This window comes from Barbatula barbatula (assembly GCF_947034865.1).
Source record: "Barbatula barbatula genome assembly, chromosome: 4".
Lineage (NCBI taxonomy): Eukaryota > Metazoa > Chordata > Actinopteri > Cypriniformes > Nemacheilidae > Barbatula > Barbatula barbatula.
Window position 1 is genome coordinate 3,334,142 of NC_136768.1, and position 22,103 is coordinate 3,356,244.

The window sequence follows — 22,103 nt, forward strand, 5'->3', positions numbered from 1 at the left end:
CTGCTGTTGCCTTTTTCGTTTTTTAGTTGTGGATAACTGATGCAGTTCTGTTTGGGTGTTTTCTCCGCTTCCATCGTTTAACTGTCGTCACGTGAAGATGCTTGTGGGTTTTTTCAAAATTGAGAGTTCGAAACTAACACCCAAAGGGGAAGAGAGTCTGAGATTCATGTAGAAACATTCCCATTATGGGCACAGAATATTTATAATAGTTTCGTGTAAGACTAATGGCTCTTACAGGAAGTCTTGTATAATTAGGCCAGTTACGGTTCAGGTGACCCCAATCAGGCACATTTCTTAGAAGACGTTTACATTAGACTTTTTTAATAATTTAAAAATAGAGCCAGCAGCTGCACAATAGAGTAAAGTATTAAAATTTCTCTGTCAAATGATTGATTAACTAGTTAACCTCACTTATCATGACCAATCGTTTTTTTTTATTAAAAACTTTTTCGTACCCTGTTTGAGCTTCGCTTTCACCTGAATGTTTGAAGGAAAACATGTGGCGACCACCATAAACTTGACTGATGTGTTATGTTCTCGGGAAATATTATAGAGCACCGCCAGCAATTGAGCATTGGAAGACCCACAACCTGATGAGAGACGTTCTGCAAGAGGGAGACTAGCAAGCCAGTGTATTCCATCACACCCCCCTTTCCCATCTTTTCAACCACTCACCCAAAACAGGTCCATGCACCGTTTTTTTTCATCCAGGCTGCATATTCCTCCATTATTTTCACATCCCCCTCCTTCTTTGAACTATATTTTCAAAGTGACTCACGACCTAAACGATGCCAAAGCTGGTGTTAGCATGCAGAACAGAAAAGTAATGAAGACTCAATTGTCGTGTCACCTCGATTTGGCGACCTTAGGCATTACTAACCCTTTGGACGGTGCGATTCCATGGAAAACTGTGAAACAGAGCTTGGCAATCGCTAGCATATTCCAGGGGTCAGCGGGTACCCGTCCCGCTGGAGCAACTAAGGTGTAACCACTGCTGAACCCGTCCCGTGAGCACAGCCACCCACCATTCGCCCACATTATTGAAAAGGTCCCCTTGGTGGAAGAACGGAGACACTGTTGCTGAGTTTGAATTTTTTTCTTCAACTCAGAAAACGGCTCAGTGGTCAGAAGGGGAACTTTTCAACAGCTCTGTTTTAGCCATTAATATGAACCGAAAAACGCATGTTTGCTTTCTTATTTGCCTTTTGTACTTGCATTGTTTATTCCAGCATGACTTTTTTCTTTCTGTCAGTTCTAACTGATTCCTGTCCAAATATTTATAATTAGATTAAAATGGGAAACATGTGGCAAAGAGGGAAGTTGCAGGGGGTCGTTGTCGAAACCTTCCCACCTCCATATGATTTCAATATAAAACTCTCCTCAGGCTCTGTTCGCCTGGTGCAGACGGGAGGGTAGACAGCAGTGGGGCCCTCGTTCCAACTGGGTTTGCGAGGGGGACGAAGTTTGGCAGAGCACAGACTTGGGGTTTCTGTGGAGCCCCTGAACCATACTGCCCTACTTCCTGTACCATGAAACCGAGATCTGCCTCTCTGGAATGGAGTCGAGCGACTGTACACCCAATGGCTCAATCAGTCATAGCTTCTCCATTTGTCGATGTCTGAGTAAGAGCATGCCATAGGAAATGAGGAAATAGGGTGTCATTGGAAACATACCCTAGCTCCTTACCAAGGGTCAAAGGTTGTTTGACGTATGGTCGTTGCTTGCCGAGGTGCAGAATGCCGGGAGAGGCAGCAGAATGAAATTACTCTGACCCAATCAAGCGTCCGACAGATATCAACCATTCGGTCGCGGCGGCAGCACGCAAGCATTGGGTTTTATCTGACCTTGTAATCTGAGCCTCGCTTCTTGATGAGAGACCGATGGCTGCCCTTGGAGAGTCTACGCATTGTAATCCACTCAGATAAATAGCTTGTAGTTCTGCGGTGGCCACGTTTGAATCTGCCAATCGGAAGAGAGCTTAAACCGCAGCATCTAAATGTTGCGATGATGTCATGAAGGATGAGCTCACCTATAAGAGCTTGTGTAGAAGTGTGTGAAATCTCTCCCCTGTCAGGGTTTTGGCTCTATGTTCTCCACTGGATTCTAAGAGGAACTCTGTTTAGCGTCAGCCAGATAGGCGATGACTTTACCCGCCACCTCTTTTTTTTATGGAATACGTCAATGTACTCTGTACATGTATTTTCCTCGGAGGATACAGAGAATTTGTATCTGGCCTCGTGTTTGGTGAGGGAGGTCCATTTCACTAGTTATCTCATGTCAAGAGTTATCTCTGAACATTCAATTTCTCGTGATTCTTATTCACACTCAATCTATGAATAGTGCAAAATAGAATTTGGTTGAGATTTTATCGTTGTAATCACATGGCAAAGTGCTGTATTATTTGATTGGATAGCGTTTGACAGTAAAGTGATGAAGGTGCCGTGATTTTCATAATTTCACACATGCTCTCTCTCTCTCTCTCTCTCTCTCTCTCTCAGGCATAGGGTTGCTTTTCTGGGCAGTTTCTTTTGCCCAGTCTTGCTTCACTGCCTGACGGTCCTGCTTTTTAAGGCCTCAGCAAACCACACGTCTTGGCCTGCTCTCCCAGGATGCATCACTCAAGAAAAATACATTTTAATGGCGCATCCATGTTTCTGGTTTCCCTCTTGGAACTAGGCAACCCAAGGACATGCTGGCCAGCTGGGTTCTACTCGCCTGCTCTGTGTCAGAGGGTAACTAGGAAAATAGTCTAAAGATGTCAATTAAGCCACAACGCTCGTAGTGAATGCTGAAGATCTGTTTTCTTTTTCTTCATTTTCACTCCATCATATCATCAGTTATGCATCACTTAGAGTCTAGCAATAAAATTAATTTTAGTCCCTTATTAATTGGTGGATAACGAACAAAATGACAGATTCCAATTCTTGACCTTTGAGCGATCATACCAAAACAAATAATATCGCAACTCTTGGGCCCCCGAACCCAGTGAACCCAACATGGCCATGATTCCTGCACAAGCTGCTGAAACAGTAAAGTTCGAGGCTCATTGTGGTGGAGATTATGTGGTCGGAACTTTTTGCCCCCCTGGTCCAGGGCGCCGTTTCTGGATGTGTTAACGGGCGGACGTGGGAGCCCTACCCTGGGCACTGCGCCCGTCGGCCTCTCTCTCTAGGTTAGACAGGGAAAGCGCTCGTTATATGACTAAGTAATGGACCGTGAGCTGTGGAAAATCTTCACAGCTCAAGCTCTTTTTAGAACGTTTGCTCACTGATAACGCAACTGTCTGAGCGTTTCCAACTTAAGTGAAAAAATGAATGATTATTCCAGAGAACTGCATGTTTCTAAGCGGTTAATAGCTAGTACCATGCATGTTAACCGTGCTCATCTGGAAAAACAATGCATTTGAATGGATCTCGTGCTGAACTGTTATGTGATATCAAAGTGGGTTTTATCTCTGGAAAGTGTTGATGTTTAACTTCTTTTAATTTAATTACCCTTGTAAAAAGAACTACGTTCCCGTAATTGTATATGGTGGTAACACCATCATAATTTAATGTATACTTTAGTTTTCAATTGTTTACCATTTGTATTGAAATGGTTCTGTAAGCTACCATGGTACTGTATACAGAAGTGGCCCAAAATGATGTCCGGTGGTCATATTTTACAAAATTTGATTTTGATGACCCCTCAGGTTAGATAAGAGAATACTCCACCCCAAAAATTAAAATTCTGTCATCATTTATTTACTGTTGAACACAGTAAAAAGATATTTGGAAGAATGTTTGTAACCAAACAGTTCTGGGGCACTATTGACTACCATATAGGTAAAAATGTATTATGGTAGTCAATGGTGCCCCAAAACATTTTGGTCTCCAACGTTCTTCAAAATATCTTCCTTTATCTTCAGCAGAACAAAGACAAAGAGGTGTATGGTACAAAATGGACAAAGCACTAAACTAAGCATTTGTTTGTCAAAATGATTGGGAAAAAGGCAATATTTATAAAATAAAGTATGAATATGTCAATTGTCCAAAATTTGACATATCTTTTGGCCTTTCCTGTATGTCCAAATATCATGGTTGTACATAAATATAAATTACAGCATCATGCAAAATTTCTTAAAGCGAAAACACTTGATACATTTGTGTATGCCTCAACTCTCAGCAAAGCTTCATCAGGTCTTGTTTCAATTCCAGGTTGTTCGCATTTTTAGTACTTAGACGTGGTGCTTCCTCATTTCCATTTGCTGAATGTTAGCTACATACTGCTAATAAACTCCCTGCGGCATGTCAATAGGCCTTAATGCTTTCCAGAGTTGTGGATGTGGGGCCTGCAGCAGGTTGAGCACCTCCTCTCCCCTCACCCCCTCTGCAGACGCCACCAGACTGATTTAAGGCTGATAGGAAAGAGCTGGCTCAGATTCTGCACCCTGCGTAAGCTGTCCAACAACCACCTTAAATCTCCCAGTTCATTTAGCACTTAACCAGCCGTGGACGGAATGGGCGCTGGAGACCAGACGGGTGGAAAGAGCGGCGTTGCTCCATCTCTCTTTTTCATCCTCCTTTGCTGCTTCTTCCTCTTTGTCTCTTCCCCCACCCGACACTCAGTCTGTTTCCGTTTACCCAGCCTCTCCAATTAAGCCTAAAACCGAGGACCAAGAACTACCGCTATTATCAGTCAATAAAAAGGCAAACTTGCCATGTGTGCATCACACTTGACTGGTGACCATATGTGTTGAGAAGAGACTTGTAGACTGATTACCAATCAGTTGACTAGTTTTAAGGTTTTCACGTTTAGCGGTGGTGTTTTGGTTTACACTTAAATTGTTTTTTGTCTCCGTTAAAATGAACCACTGAGCTGTTGCCACCTCCTCCAAGACCTAAATCTTTCTGTCTCTGAGGACATGTGTGATAGCAGATTTCATACCTTCAGAGCCAGAGGGAGTCTGTTAGAACCATCTCAACCAACTTTGCATCCTTGAACTCACCTAGAGCCCCGTCCTCGTCTAACAATTTCCTCTGTCCTCTGTCTTTAAAAGCGTAGCAGCATAAGTCTTCTTGTGTTGAGTGTTACACAGGGGAAACACGTTGACCTCGGGATGTGGGTCACCTTAGATCTCTCCATCCGCGGTTGCTCTCAAAATGCCTTCTTCCTCTGTTGTGTGTTTGTGGTGGTGTTTGAGCTTCTAGGAGCAGACAGGAACGCTATTTCATAAGTTAAGTGTGAACACACGGCATTAGGATGTCTCTGCTTTTGAACCCGTGGACAACGCAGCAGAAGGTTAGAATGAGCAGTTGGTCCAGGCATAAAACTACAAACAGTAAATGCCTTAGATAAATGGATGCCATTAAGGAAGTAGTACTAACTCGAGTCAAAGGTCTTTGTTGTATCGCGGGTTAAAGTTGAATGTGACACATTTATTGCATTGATTTAAGTCATTCGTTCATGGCTTTCTGAGCCGCCCAGAGTTCCTGTAATAATGTTGATGGCAGATCTGGCTTTAGTCATTAACTGGTCTGGTTTGCCCCTCACAGTGGGGTAGATGTTCTGGCGCTTTGCTACACACTCGCCCCTTCCTCCGTTTGTCTTACCCCGCGCCACATTAATGATGCCCCTCAACCTCAGCTCGAAGAGGTCGGAACCTTCTTTCACCCCAACACCCCTCACCCTCTGGGTCATGACCCCCATTGCCACTTCCCCTCCCCCTGGAGCGAAACTCAACCCACATGACAGTTTTACTTCCCTTTTGCAGAGGCTAATTTGTTCTTGGCAGTGCTCTTTTGCTCATTAAAGACGTGTATACACGCACACAACCTAAACAAGCTCAATAAATGGAATTCCGTCCCTAGACTGTAGCCTTCATGGTCTGTTTAAATGGCGCTATGATGGTGACACTGGGAGTTGCTTAAATTATAAAAAACACTTTTCCAGAGTCAACAGTAACCTGCTCTGGCTTTTTGTCCTCCTTCCCCCCCCCGCACCCCACTCTATGCTGTTAAAGACCTGCTTATTGTATTAGCCAATGACTGACCGAGAGCTTTGGCAAGTAAGTCAACAGTCATAAAACCCTCCATTAGTATAAATCTAATGGCATTTATATAAAAACCTGCGTAAATAGGTGACGAGACTCTTAAGTTCATAAAACGCTAGAGCAGCGGAGCCCTGGCGTGCATAAATCTTGCATCTCTTAAAACATGTGTGCCGTGCCGTTGTGCTTAATTCGAAGGCCCAAGCAAATGAAAAAATTCATTTGAGAAGTGTGTGCGTCTCTACTGAGAAATATTGCGAGTTGTGGAGAGAGGCAACGCAGTCAGTCACTTGTAAAATGACAGTATGGAAAGATAGAGCGACTCACCTGCTCTTAATCTGCCCGCTAGATCTGCTCTCTGCGCTCGGATTACATGTGTTTCTGTACGTGTGCTTTGGGGAGGTATGCGTGCATGTCGTCCGAGGCTATATTTGACAGTTGTTTTTTCCATATCAGTGTTTTTTCATCCCGTTGAGACGATACGTCTGCTTGAAATGCGCTATGTGAAGGCAGACCCACCAGCTTTGTGCCGTATGTTTGAAGCTTCACATGCGCCTCCTTATCTTTATCCCTTTAACGCTCATGGACGCGTTGCATGGCGAGGCTGAAAGTGGATAGCCCCATAAAACTCTCAGCCACGGGAAGGGATGTGTGCCTGTGCACCCTGGCCCGGCTACTGTTAGAGGAGAGGCCCTTCAGGTCTTCAGATCCTCCCCCATCCCGTAGCGAACCACGTTTTGAGCTGGGCTTCAAGGCAGCGTCAGGAGCTTCCTGTAGGAAGGAGCCAGTGGCTTGTCTCTGATGGAGCGCCTGACTGACAACATTGATCCAGACTCTTGCCTCTCAGTGTGGGTATCGAATGGCACCCGATGAGCTGATAGGTGATAAATGAGAGAGGGAAAAAAGTGGAGGCCGGTCATTGTTGAGGGGTATGGCTTTTCCTCAGGTCTTTTGGAGAAGGAGGGGTTCTTGTGGTATGACAGGGCCAGGTAGAAATAGGTATGCAACACACTTCAGCATCTGGTGAGGACAGCTTCTTTCAAGGAGAGGTAATGAAAGAGAGCAGATGGACAGACTTCTCAGTGATGCTTTTCTGTAGTCTTTAGGCAGGAGTGGTAGTGTGAGGTTCAAGAAGGCGACATTTGCTGCTGAGGTAGAAAGGGTAAAGTCAAGGTTTTAGAGGGTCAATAAAGGGTCTCTGCAAACTTTTTCTGTCATTTTGTCATTTTAGACGGTCCTTTTCATTTAGTACTGTATTGTCTTCACACTTAAAGGCATACTTCACCCAAAAATAAACATTATTGTATTATTTTCCCCCTCTGTAATTATAATCCTGTATGAATATCTTCTCCAGAACACAGAATATATTTTGAAGAAGTTTGGTAACCAAACAATATTTGACCCCATTAACTTCCATTGTATGGACACAAAACCACTGGCACATTTTACAAAATATCTCACAGAGAATGGTAATGTTTGGGTGAACTATCCCTTTAAAACTAACACCTTAGTGTATATATTTTTACCACATTGTGCAAAGCAAAAAAAATCTTAATATTTTGTCTAGTTTTCTAGTAAAATTATCTAAGCATACAACATCAAATGTTGAAGCTCAAAAGTTGTTTTACTTAGATACATGCTAAATATAGTGTTTTAAAATAGATAATTTTACAAAACATGATGAAATGCATGATGGGTAAACAGAGACATTTGCACACACCCACATAGGGTTAAGGGTATCCATCGTGCGTATCCAAACCGAGAGAAGACGAGCAGAGCTTTGAATGGAAAATTCTGTTGTAAATCTGTCACCTGGGCATGATGTTTGTTTTTGTTATTGTTGCATTATTTATGATCTCAGTCTACCACATGAGTCTTTGAAAATGAAGCAGTTGTAATGGCACTGAATTGACAGAAAGATATTGCCAGCAGCAAGACTGATGTTGCCAGTGTTGTGCTAACTCTCTGTCCATCATCAAAGCTTTGTTTGACTGTACCAACCTGCTTACAGGAGGTGATGAAGCTTGAGTGTTTAGTTTTTGGATCTGTTTGTCAGCTCTCCGAAGCAGCTTGTCACCAGAGAGACGTTGACTTAGCAGTTGAAACCACACGGTGAGAGTTGGAGCTGTTGTTTCAACTCCATTCGTTCTTTCTGCAAGCAAACATGAAAGAAAAGTGAATAAATGTCAAATCCTATCACTCTTAAGTCCTTTATAAATCATATTAGCGCACCAGTCAACCATGTATGTAGCAAGTATGTAACAAGTACGCGTGTGTGCACCGTCGCTAGGCCTGGGCTTATTTTAACTCGCCTGTTTTTTGTGCGTATCCACACGGCCCGTGCAAAAGGGCAATTCTGTCACAGTGGTTTGGAGGGCTTCTATCAGACCGCCCTCGTCCCTCCTTCTGTGGCCGCCAGTCAAACCGAAGGCCCCAAATATCCTCCGGCAGCACTGCTTGGCTGAGATACAAGACCTGATGGAGATGCCGAGGAGGTATCGCCCTTACAGCTCTTTAGATACGATCTGATGTGTGTCACGTAGATAAATGTAGACTTCTTTGTCACAGCTAATTTTCTTGTTTTATTATTCATTCGCCTTCAGGCAAGTTCGGTGATGTGTCTGGTTTTGGATCTTGGCACTTTAGTTTTTAAATCATAGCGTATCATGAGTATGATGTAGGGCCGTGTGCGTCTCCTCTGGTTCTATGCATAGACACAGTTTGCACCAACTAATTGGTTCCAGAACTGGAGGGAAAACCATCTGCCCTCTTTAGGCATTCTTTTGTTCCTCGACTCACTTTTCATTTTATCTCTCATGTGCTCTTCTCCTCCTGGTTTCGTGCCCTCCCTCACCATAACCTTCCTCCATCTTGTTCTTTCACAGTTTTGTTTGATCACACTCCGCAGCCAGGATGCACCCAAGAGAGCCTTCGTGGCCCCCGGCAAGCCATGGAAAACAGAATAACATTTGGTGCTGGAAAAAGATACAGACGGGGTTAATAAGAATGAATAAAGTGCGGGGACACAAATGTTCGCGAGCTCAGGCGCTTCACCATACTCTGCGTTTCTCTTTTCTTACATCTCTCTCATCACTCACTTTTTCTTTTAAGGCTCTGTTTCCCGGTCCTGCTTTCTGACAATCAGGTAACTGTATTAGCTTTCTGTTCTTGAGCGATGAGGAGCGTATCAAGTACTCCCGAAGCCCAACTGTGTTCACGGCCTTGTTTGAGTGAATATTTATAGAGGAAAATTTCCATCGGTCTTCATGCTGTATCATGCTGGACTGTTGAACTTTTAAAACATCACACACCCCAGAAATGATGGGTCGTCCGTTACAGCCCGTGACCAGTTTATGTAATGCAACGATACATTAGAGAATATATTTGTTATGGTTTTTGTTTGCGGTACACGTCAACTCTTTTACTCATCAGTTCATTATCAATGGTTTGATCTGTCATCCACTGTTTGATGACTTATTTATTCAGTTTAGTTCACATGGGATATGGAACTGAAAACGTTCAAACAGATTCCCACCGAATTAAAAAGATCTAAATGCCTACAGTAAATGTGTGTTTATTAAATTTTTAAAGGAATTTATTATGCTTTTCTAAATCTGTTCCGTAGAATTTAGCACATATTGTTTATTGGTGGTACTTCGCGTTATATTGGCTTCATCTTATTTAAAACAAAATGCAAACAGTAAACAGTACTGTATAATAGGTTGTTTAGCACTTGCAAGATTTGAACCCACAGCCTTCTGGTTTCCTGAAATCACATAAAAGCACTTATTCGCGCCCTAACTTGCCCAACAAACACATTTCTATTTATCATTTCTCTGATTTAAGATCAGTTGTGTTCGATGAATAACGCGGTGGACCAAATGTCTTTTGTTGAAGCCAACACCTGTCTCTACAGTGTGTGACACATGCAGCTTAAAGCACGTAGGAAGTAAATGTATTATTTTGAAGGATTTGTAAAAGCTGTTCAAACGCCGGCTGTGTGTTGAGATGTTTTGTGTATAGAGATGCTTTCTAAAGAGCGGGCATCTGTCGGCAGCTTTTCAGGTAACCAAAATTGTTTGTCTGTGTTCCTGGACTGGAAATGTATCGAATCTCATAGACAGATTTGTTTTGTGTCACTGGTGTGTGCGATTCCTGTGTTTCAGCTGTGTTCTATCATTCTTAATCATTTCGCTGAATATTTCTCTTTTTTCTTCTGAAAATCTTCTTTTTAAAAAACGATCAGATGTGACAGTGCAATTTTATCTTTGACGTCTTGTTAAACGTGTTACTTGAAGCATTTTAGCATGCGCCTGCATACCCTTTTTGTGTCTTCTGGCTCACGTCCAGATATCTAAATTGTGAATGGCTGGGAAAACTGAGATTAAAATGACCCTTTATCTCTAACCCATTTCCTCATTCCTCTGTTCTGGACAGATTATCCCCCCGCTCATAGACCTCAATCAGAACCGCAGTAAACTGAAACTGTACATCGGCCACCTCACAGCGCTTTGTCACGAGAGAGACCCCCACATCCTGCAGGACCTGGCCCCGCCCTCTGCATACCACCACACCCAACCGGACACCTGGGAGGAGGAGCTTCAGAAGATGAGCCCAGAACAGGTGAGAGACTGGCGTCAATATGGCCACTTATTTTCTATTTTTTGTGCTGTAAACCTTTTTTTACAAAACGCTTTTTACCAATTTTTTTATTTAAGATTGATTTGGGTTTTAAGTAAATAAAAAATTATTTGGTTTTGTTTTTATATTCATTGTATTTTTGTTTTATATTAGGGTCATGGAAATGCATTTAAATTTATTTTTATTTTATCCAATTAAAATTAATTTCAGGTTATAATTTTTTTCATTTAATCTTTTTGCATTACCAATCAATTCATCCCTCCATTGTCCCTCCATTGGCACTATTGTTCACACAGCCGATTCCTGTCATGATGGCATTATGCCATAACTATGAAAATATCTTGAAACACCTTACCTTATTAATTGAACTCTTATTTCACAGTTCCCCTAGCACATAAATTGCGTAAGAATGTTTGACTGTGCTTCTTGCAGTGTGTGCGCGAGGTGCGGTAAGGTTCCTTGGGTACTTGGAATTGCCACCCATCGATTATTGGAGCCATCTGGCCTGGCCCATAAGGGTCCGAGCTGAGGCGAACGCTCGCTGTCTATAAATCTCCTATTGGCTTTGAGAATCAGTCTCACTCTGCGTAAATGCCATTAGTTGTCTTTATAGAGTGGAATGTCTTCCTACAGAAAATAAATAGTCCAATATATTGTGTTTTATTAGCGTCATTTACTGTTACTTTAACAAAAGAAACCCAGAAAGCTACCCAGAGGCTCACTTAAAAATCTGCGGAGAGCCAAGAGCAGAGAAGAGGGGTGAAAAAGACATAGGAAAGGAGGAGGCAATGGAGGAGAAATGGGAATGGCGCGATAAAGAAAAGGAGTGTCTGCGTTTGAGAAGGCAGTGGCTGGATTTAGTCTCACCATGATGAATGATCCGCGCTCTGTAATAAATGCACGCGCGGATCCATTTTCTCTATTTCGCTTTGAAGCCATTTCCATACCTAACCTAACAGTAAATTGTTTGCAAACGGACACTGGGTTCAGTCCCCGAGCCGGCACGTCCCAGTTCTGCATCCACTCCTGATGCTTTTGGTAACATCAGAAAAATAAATTGTCTGGAAGTCTACGTATACATTATGCTCACATTAAATCGGCCCCATTTCTCAAGGGGAGAGTCGAGTGATCTGCTGTGCGGGTGCCAAAGCCCATACAATGCTCATGTGTTTTACTGTATGGGGAACTGTCTGCTTGGCAGGTTTTTGGCTCGACTTGACATTATTGAAATGCGTTTTTTATGTGGGCTGCCTGATGACAAGCCTTTGGCTTGTGAACAAATAATGTTTAAGATTTTTAGTTTGCAGCAAGTAAACTTTGTTCCAAAAATCGAGGGCTTTTTCCCCATGCTTGTTTAATGTGAAGTCGGGAGACGTCTGTACATTTATTTTTCTTTGAGAGAGGTAGCTTTCATCAGGGAGTGTGCAAATGGGATGAGGTTCTGCGGCCTTTCAATCTTTGGGCAGCCACTGGTCAGTCAAGGCTTCTGTGCATAAACACAGTCAGCATTAGATCTATTTCATACCTCTTGAATAGATTGGACTAGAGCTGAACAGTGCCTCGAATGGAGCAGTGCTAGACCAGTAATTTAATATAATCCACAAAAAATTACTCAAATTCACATAAATGCATTTAAAAGTAAACACATTTTTAATCATTTTTATAAACGTTAATCTGTAACTTTTGCCTCTCTATCACCACCTCTGTTTGAAACATAAAATTGCAGGTTACTTTACTTATTTGTGTGTTAGCTAGTCAAAAAAAAAACATACCCCACGGCTCAAAATATTATTTTTTTACCATTTTTGAGTTTTGAATACAGATGTTTCGTTTACTTGAAGGTTGGAAGAAAACTGAAAGGTTATAGATTGCAGTTTTAACAAATAAACATGTGCAACTCAATAGCTTATTTCTTACTAGTGGTTTTTACTAGTTTTTACAGTAAAGCTATCGTGTGTGCATTCGAATAACTTGTAATGATACTTTTTTATAACATTGTAAAATAATTTTGACACTTCTTCAAAGAACCCATTCTTTGCTGGGTTAGTTACCAGAGCACCGATAAGATGAGGCATAGCCTGTTTGGGCGAACACGCTGTTGTTCCTCCAAGCTGTTATTCCTCCCGGACCCTCTCGAAGGTCAATGATCCATTGTTTATCTTGTCCAAACTCAGAATGACAGTGTTTAGAAAAGTGCCGCTCTCATGATGGGCTGATAGAAACTTCTGGACCTCTGTGCCAGGTTTCTGACTCGGTTAGCTGAAGTCAAATTGTGTTCCGGGATGAACGTGTTCCCTGCAATGACATCACCGTCATCCCCTACAGTTTTCCCCAGAGTGAGCAGTTGTTACAGGGCTCTAGACAACTTCTGCACTTTTTTTAGGTAGTTGGACACGTTAGGGGAGAGATAATGAATATTTCAGGTTTCGCCTGTTGGGCTTCACCTTTCAAACATTGACAAACATTCCTCCAAATCCAATAGCTGGAAGATATTTTGCATCGCACATCCATATGGTTTGCACATGTACGGAATCCTGCTCATTCTTCAGTTACATGTCCTACATGTAAGACACAATCCGCTTGAAGACACTTTTGGTCTTTCTCTGATGGCGTAATCACTTGCAGATGGCGAATTGGAAGACTTGCCGGCATTCACAAGCCCGTTTGATTGATGTCTTCTTTGACCTCTCATCTTCGTTTTGTGTCGGGAGTGTAGCACATTACATTAGCATTCTCTCTGCGCCGAATTTTACCCCTTTAGATCCCTTCAGCGCTGTGATGCCAGAACGGGCATGTTTGGCCATGACAGGCTGAAATTGACGAGAAAAGTCTGGGCTCATTATTGGCTTTATTTAGCATGTTCAGCTCGGCCCATTATTGCCAGTAACGTCCACATGAATTTACTTGTGGCGTCTTTTGATGGCGCATATGCGTCCTCGTAGACCCTTAAACGGTTTGATTTGAGAGGGTTTTTTGCTAATCATCATTCTTGTAAACCGAGTTATTAGTCGCTAATTGAATAGGTTTTGGGTGCTGTCGCCATGGTGCCGGTAGAGGATTGAGGTTGATGTCCTCTATGCCCAGTCCTTTGCTAATGACAAGCTTTCAAAACGTCCTCCAGTAATTTACAAGGCACCGCACACTGTTTGAGCTCATGCACTTCTTTTGGTGCCCAACATTGATCTCCCAATTAACAGTTTTTATGTGATTCTTTTTTTCATGGCCTGGCACTCTAAGCTGGCACTGAGCTAGTGTACCGCAGTGCTTTCGATTTTACCATAATTTCCTTGTCTCTTATGTGGTTATAATACATTAAAGAGTATAGTTTTTTTGTTCTCGCTCGCTTTATTTTTCTCTTAATTGCGATTGTTTTCTGCTCTTTTTTTCCTCAGGCTCTGTTTTCGTCCTAAAGCTCTTGTGTTTGTTTGCAGGATTTCCGCACACCCATACATTCACGAAGACTCGCTGACTAACACAAACAGGATAATCAAAGATTGCACAACCCCAGCCCGCAAAAACATCACTGGTGTATAGACTCATCAAGACAATGCAAATACACAAGAGAGTCGTAATAAACACACTTGTGAAATCACGCTCGTATATTATTCAACACCACCAGACCACCCCATCAGACCTCGCTGCCAGCCCGTCTTCTGTTGTGGCCTGTGCCTGTTTTATTACTCGTCTTGCCTGTTTTCTCTCTCTGTTTATGGTATGATGTTGTTTTATTTGGTTTGAGCTGTTCACAGGATGTTACTGTATCTCTGGAATGCAAAAAGGTGATTAGGCCAGCCCTGAACGAACCACTTAGTCATATATAACCTACAGAGCCAACAAAGGCAATAAAGCCACTTTATTTAAAAAGAATTGGTGTTTTCGGCAACAGCTGTAAATAATCTAGATAGCGCCTTAGTGTAGTTGAGTTTTAAGTGATATTGGGTCACTTTTTTTCTAGCACTATACGGACAATTATCTGAATTTATCCGTCCATTGTTCACAGTTGTACATGTCCCCTTACATCTTGGATAATAAAGGATTTGGGTAACACTTTACAATAAGCTTGTAATGGTTAAAGGTCCAGTGTATGAACTTAAGCAGCATCTAGCGGTGAGGTTGCGAATTTCAACCAACGGCTCACTTCTCTGCTCCTCCCACTCTTTCGAAGCACTACGGTGGCTGACACAGGACAAAGATTTCGTCACGCTTTTGCTTCTTTGCAGAGGGAGATAACATATTAACGAACGCTCTGAAGAGCAGAATTCTCCATTTAGGGCTACGGTAGAAACATGGTAAATGGGACCCGCGGTGTATGTATAGAAATAGCTCATTCTAAAGTAATATAATCATAACACTTCATTATGTAAGGTCTTTATACACGTCTGAAGACATAGTTGCATATCTTTCATCCACAAAATTACGCACCTTTAAGGTACACAATAGATCTCTAGGGTACAATAATGTCCATCTTTCACTGTACCACATTAAGTGGATGCAATTCTACTAATAAGTACTATGGCTGTATTATAGCACCATACTATTTTATCTGATCTATATATATAATGGGACTGAATGATACCATATGCATATACCATGATATTTACATATTAAGCGCTGAATAATGTAAAAAAAAACACAAAGATACGTGTCCGGAAAACTTTGGCAATGCAATAGTCCTATATTGTTTGTGTAAATAGCTGGTGAATTATTCCTGGAGAGGATGTAGTCATCTGTGACATTATCGACAGCTGTGGGACTCTCTGCTCCTGCATCGCAGCTGCGTCTGTGATGAGCAGTAATTGTTTGATGAAAGTTACTGTCAGTTACATTCTGCGGCCAGTTTCACCTCCTGTCTCATAACGCTGGAGTTTGCTGTTTACTTTAAAGAGTGCTGATCTTAGATCAGTATGCAAATTGAACAATCCTGCAGGAGAGAAGCCCAGCGCTCGACTGCCCTTGGCCAAAGTCATCTGGCTGTGATCTGGCAGCACAAAGCCAGCTGTATAAATAGGGGGAGAGTCTTGCATTTTACGGGTCACCCTGAATAAAACATGAACTAGAGAAGATTGATTATAAATGACCTCAGGGCTGGAACAGAAATAATCTGTTAGGTCTTTCGTTTTCCCTCCTTCGTTCTGGGCGCACCTTTTGCTCGCTTTTCCTTTCCGATTGGCACTGCGACTGTCTGTGTTCATATGCGTTCCCCCTTGAACCAAACATCTGCAAAATACATGTTTTCATAGTCTACTAGTTTCACGAGGATTTCGCTGTCCAAGCTGCTGAAGCACAGGACATTCATTTAAACTTAAACATATTTTTAAATATACAAAATTATTGGAGTGTGCTAATCACCTCATCAGACCTGGATTCAGTTCCATGTGTGGGCTCTTTTGCGTAAGAGCAACAGGAACTGGTCCCGGATCAGCTCCCTGATGTTCCGTGCTGGCGACTGTATTGCGTCTGTACCCGCTGGGGCCGGCTGCGAGCTGACAGGGCCATGAATCCCGGCCCGCGTAAGTGCAGTGTAATTTAAACGGGCAGGAAATGGGGGTAAACATAGTGGAACATGCCTACAACCCGCACGGCTACGATTAATAAAAGCACATGGAGCCGGGGTGTATTTGTGCCGTAAGTAGGCCTAAATTACGAGCTTGTCTCTCTCCCTCTTTTTCGTGTACTGGCTGACATCATTGTTCTTGTAATAGCAGTAGTCATCAAAGAGTCACAAGGTGTGACGGTTTGATGTAGGAGAGACATTTAAAGTCGTCTGTGAACAAACACTACCTTAAGTAAACACATCACAGAGACTGGAAATGAGACATAGAGGCGTCATAGTCTGGGCACGAGTTGATTTTTGATACCAAGGCCATGTTCGCATGGGTAGATTTGTCTCGGATGAGCCGATCGGATTAGAACATGTAAAAATCTGCTTTGCACTCTGTAATCGGAACCAATGTAAATACTACAACTTTTTTAACAGTTGTTCTTGTCTAGATTTCTCCCACCAAATGCTGTTTGTGTATACCTTGTTTCAACCAGTGCTAATCCTGAGGCGGTGCTGCTAAACCAACAACACTTTTCAGCCGACCCCTAAACATCCAGAGCGAGTGAAAGAACAGCCCCATCTTCAAAGCCATGCGTAATGAGCCCTTTGTGCCGCACGTCTTTCTGTTCCAGGGTTCGGCTTTCCTTTTTTCCCAACCAGCAAAATGTGTGAAAGCGCCTTCGACTCGAGGCCTGGAACGCAGGCGTATGTCCCAGCACATTCGCCTCACTGAGCACTTCAGGAGGAAGAACAATATATGAACTAAAACCCACAAATGATGAAACCATGAGCTAGATTGAGTCGCCTCAGCTGGAACATCGAAATACTTGGGCAGGTTTGTTGTGATTTTCGCGCTCTGATGAATCAGAGTTTCTTTGCTGGTTTGGGTTACATCAGCCACAGTGCCACAGCAGCATAAACTACAGCAGCTGAACTTATACATTTATATGTATTTGCATTAGGGCTGCCAATTGAACATGTTAATTTTCTGAAATTTCAATAAAGAAAACATGATAAAGAAATTCAAGCCATTAGATGTGATGCTTACTACACAAGACTCAGCACAACTCATCTGGCAAAACAAGGCAACATCTTTGAATCCTTTTAAACGCTTTGAATTTGTGTAGATCGTCAGCGAAGATTAAATTATGCAGTTAAATTTGATCTCAATGAATTCAATGAAACATTTCAATAGACAGCCCTGAAATATATTTATACTTGTTTGTTTTCGTCCTTTGAAAGGCACGAACAACAAGGCCGCTGAATTTTTGTGGTTTGTCGCTTTATCAGCCGGCATTATGAATCATCCCACAAAAAAGAAGAGCTGTCAATCTGTGGCGCTGCTCCTCCGATGGCTTTATTTGCGACAAACTCCACACCATTCGCAGTCATGTCATCTGTTTCACATTGAACTTTGGCTGGGAAAAAGATACCCCGATGGATCCGACTCCTACTTCCTCTTTTTCTGGCAGTCTATGCCAGTAGGCAGCTATATTATGAGTATAACAGCTCATTCAGGGCCTGTCAGATTAATAAAGCCTATTAAGAATTGAGAAGGGTTTTATGAAACTCTATGTTTGAAACAGGGTTATTTTCCACAAATATTTAATAGCCTGTTGGGCTCTTTTAACGTCCAAGTGCTTCCATGCTGACCGTCGGGAAGTTTTGTTTAGGGTGGGGCCGGCCCTATTAAGATCCGTTGCCATAGAAAACCAGCAATTGGCGTGTTGACGGCGCTGTTTATCGTCTCATACATCAGTAAACTTTCACATCGCTTAGTTTGTGTGTGTGTTTTAGCGAACAGTGATTCGCAACAGTCTAGCCATGATCATTAGTAGCGACTAGGAGTGTGTTCTGTAAAGGAATGTGGTTGTAAATTATCCCTATGCATTCTTAAAGCCCCGCGGCATTTTGGGCTGAGTCATTGAACGGAAAAAAACGACAACAAAAATATCTAAGCATCGCAAAATCAAAACATGCCCTTTCATCATCTTGTGGTGGGTGTTAACGTTGAAGTTATTTAGATCTGGCTTTTTGATCATGATTGTGTCCCCGGCTTCACCGGCTTGACCACATACGTCGTAATAGTTCCCCCTACACTAATATACTTTAACCTCATTCAGACTTGTGTGTCCTCATCCCCCTGAAACTCAATTAGACTTGACTGATGGGGTACATAGATCCGGCCACAGCTGAGGCGGAGGGCGGTGCTAATCAGATGCGGTCGCTATATAGTCACTTGATATAAATAGCCACACCCCCTCCGCAGCGAAGCAGGCCCTGATTAGCTCAGTTTGCATCGTATGGCTAGCGGCTTCACGTCAGAGTGCTCGGTTCAAAGATGAGGATCAGACTGAAAGATGGGAGATGGAAGATAACACAGTGAACTAAACTGCTAGGATTGTTTTTTTGTGTTTTAAGTACAGTGAGAGGATAAGAGAGGGTAAGACAAACAGAAAGCCGGCGAGAGATCCCACTTTAAGTGCCTCTTAGCAAAGCCGGAGAGAGTTTTGCTCTAACAAGGAAGATGTGGGGAAACTGCTCGTCATAAGCTGAACACCATCCAAAGAGACCATTTCTACAGATATGTGTGTTTGTGGGAGTTAAGAATAAGAGAGGAGTAAAGAGTCAAAGAACAAAGACAACAGTCAAGGGTTAGCTTTAAAGATAATCCAGATTCTAAAGATATGAGTGTGTAGCGTAGTAGCCCAACTACAGCGGTCTAGTCCGGGAAGAATGGCCTTCAAGGGTGTGAACAGAGGTTCGAGACACCTCATCTCACTTTATTTGGGTGGTGTTAAGGTTTTGGGGGAAATGTACTTTAATTGAGCCGTCAATGCGGATTGGTGCTCCCCTTCTTCCTGTTAATGATGAGGACCTTTGAACACGGTCCCTTGATAAAGAGAACACAGTTTCCTGCTTAAGGGATCGCTGTTTTCTCTCAAAATACTGAAACAGCTTCACGTTTAGGAAGAAAGGCTGATGCCTTCATGCAGATTTATTGAATAAGCTCATGATTGCTTTTGCAGAAACGGTCAATTCCCTCCACCCCAGATCTCTCTTTACTCTCACACCTTCACTCGCTCTTTGATGAAAAGTGAGTCTAGTGTTAGCCAAGGCCTGGGCCACCCCTGGCTGCCATTTTTATGACTTCGACTGAGCAACACTGCCACCGAGGCCAATGCAGCTTTTTGTAATACCCAAAGTCCCTAGCCCCCATAATTCAGCGCACAGGTACGTTAAGGTTTGGATGAGGTTGGTGGGGGGGACGTCTCGGAGGTGAGCGTGTGTCACCCAGGCCGATGTTGAGAGCGGATTTGCTTGAAGGGTTTGTTTGGAGGTTTGAGTCCTCCCGTTTGATCTCCATGTGCCACTCCGGGCGCAAATGTGCAACACAGCATTTATTGATGAAACACATCCTGTCTGAGTCATCTGCTTTGAGTCCATTCACAGCCGCCACATGGGACGGGAAGATGAGTGCAAGAGTGATTTACAGACGGGGCCAAATTGCAAACACTTCCATCAAATACTTGGCGAGAAAATGGCTGTCAATGATTTAAATAATGACTTATTATTTATATCCCATCATTTTTTTAAAGGTGCCTGTGTATTAATATAACATGCTTTGTTTTTAGAGTGACATTTTAACATTCTGTCGCGGATCTACATTGGAAAAATTGCCTTTTTCCCTCATTCTATAGCGCATTTACAGTCATGTTTATTAAAGGGATAGTTTAACCAAAAATAATTTGTTCAATCTTGTGTCTTTTAAAAACGTAAAAAAATGTTTTTGTCTGTGCAACACAAAAGAAGATATCTTGAAAAATGTCTTTGTGGTTTTGTGTTCACGCAATGGAAGTCAGTGGGTGCCAGTGTTGTTCGGTTACCAACATTCTTCAAAATATCATCTTTGTGTTCCACAGAAGAAAGAGTCATACAGGTTTGTAATAACATGAGAGGGAATATATTTTTGATAACTATACCATTAATGTCTACTTTCTGTAAACAAATACACTTTAACTTAATCTAGATGAGCAATAAATCCAGACACTAATACGTATTTTTTTAATTTTGTACCGTGCCAGAACAGTTCAGACTCCAAAACGTTTGTGTGCTCGTGTATGTGATGGTCATTGTGTCAAAGTAATGGTTGACTGCTGTGTTTGTTCTGAATTCATCAGTGTAGCTGTGTTTAGAGAGCGACTGACCGTAAACACGCAATAACAATTGATAACAATCTACAATGATAACAAATCTTAATGTACCTCTCTCCCATTTCTTTCTCTCATCTTCTTCTGTATGGGCTTTAAAGCTTATCTTTACAACTCTGTTTTTTGTGGATTTTTGCTAAACACACAGTCATAAAAGGAGGACGTGACAGCCATGGCCTTGGCAAGCATTTGTCGTATAGAGGAGTTGCATCTTTACCCTTTTACTCCTATGTGTGCACTTGGTTATTTTTGCGTAGGTATGGTTTTGTAAAAATCTATTTAATTATTCATATTACTTTTTAAGTCACATTTGATACCGATTCCCAGAACCCAGAGATCGGAATGTCCTAAGCATGCTCACACACTCCATGCAGCCGGTCCTTCCCATTCATCCATTTCTCTGTTGTCTGCTTGTAATGGCGTTTACAGCAGCGGCGCTCTGCCAAGCAGCGTCCTCACGCAGCCTCATACATCAGCCCCAGATGAGGCTCATTTACCCTCCTCTCATGACTCAACACACTCCTTCTCTCTCATTCTTCTTCATCATGTCTCTGCTTCTCTCCTGACTCGGGCTTCCCAGGTGTGTCGTCACAGGTGACAACATCAGAAATGAGAAGTTAAATCGGGTAAAGATGTGCTTTTAGCTGAAACCAAGGTGTAGAGAGCAGAGCGGAACACTGTGGTCTATCACTGCTTATTGGGAGAAACGAATACAGGTTAAAAATGTCAGAAGTAGTAATGGATCTATCAATAATCAGTTATAGTTTTGTTTTTAGTTTTCAGTAAAAAAAAATTGCAATTATTTGTTGCTATAGAAGACTAATGTATTTTATTTTAGGTTTTGTATATTATTTTATTTTCTTAAACTTTTAAAGTTCTTCCAAAAGTATTTTATATAATCCAGTATTATATTTGATTTGAATCAATAGAAACATCTCATTATTTTATTTTCAAATTGTAAACGTATAATTCACTGTTTTTTATTTTTATGTCATAACATGACTCTCTTGAATACTGGATTGTGATTCTGTGGTCATTGTACGTCATTTCCAGCAGTCGCCCTCGTACACAATAGTTTCATGCACTCCTTTTCAATTTTATTTGATATATTTTGTCGTACTTAATTCTGAAATAGCTGTTTAATATACAGAATAGTGTACAGTCAGTACGTCATTATTACTAAATTAACCCTTTTGGGTTGAATTCAGGTCATTCTGGCCCTTTTCACCCTGTCCGTGTTTATTTTATGATGTCTGAAAATGATCCCTTTCTCTGATATTCTCCATTTCCTCTTGCTTAACAGTCTATGTGTCTGGATTGTTAATGCTCTGGGGTTATTTCTCTCATGCCCGTTTAAATCCCTGCTAGGTTTTATATCCATAATTGGACCCGCCCCTTTGACTCGCTCTAGGCTCGGAGGCTCTGAGATGGAAAGATTTTCCTGGGCATATCCGTCACCCCTCATTTTAAACCCCCCTCAGTGCCGGTGAGAGCCCAGCGCAGCGCTAAGACAAGCTGTGTGGTTCATGAAGGGGCGGGGCTTCTGTTCACAGGGCCGTTCGGGTGTGTTTTCCCTACAGTTGTGCAAACACCCGCATGACGGATCGCTCCCCCTGCCCCCGGGTGACCCGACGCGGCATGTTTTGTTTCATTAATTATGAAATAGTTGCAGGATCCAAGC

At 42.2% G+C, this 22,103-nt stretch overlaps 1 protein-coding gene across 2 annotated transcripts in view; it reads left to right on the forward strand.

Moving 5' to 3' along the window:
* Positions 1 to 22,103, forward strand: part of erc1b (ELKS/RAB6-interacting/CAST family member 1b) — a 143,303-nt gene that overhangs the window by 119,005 nt on the left and 2,195 nt on the right. For both annotated transcript variants that reach the window (XM_079455267.1, XM_079455268.1), the window contains one exon: positions 10,466 to 10,651. In XM_079455267.1, coding sequence (XP_079311393.1) covers positions 10,466 to 10,651 — 186 coding nt within the window. The remainder of the gene's footprint in view (positions 1 to 10,465; positions 10,652 to 22,103) is intronic.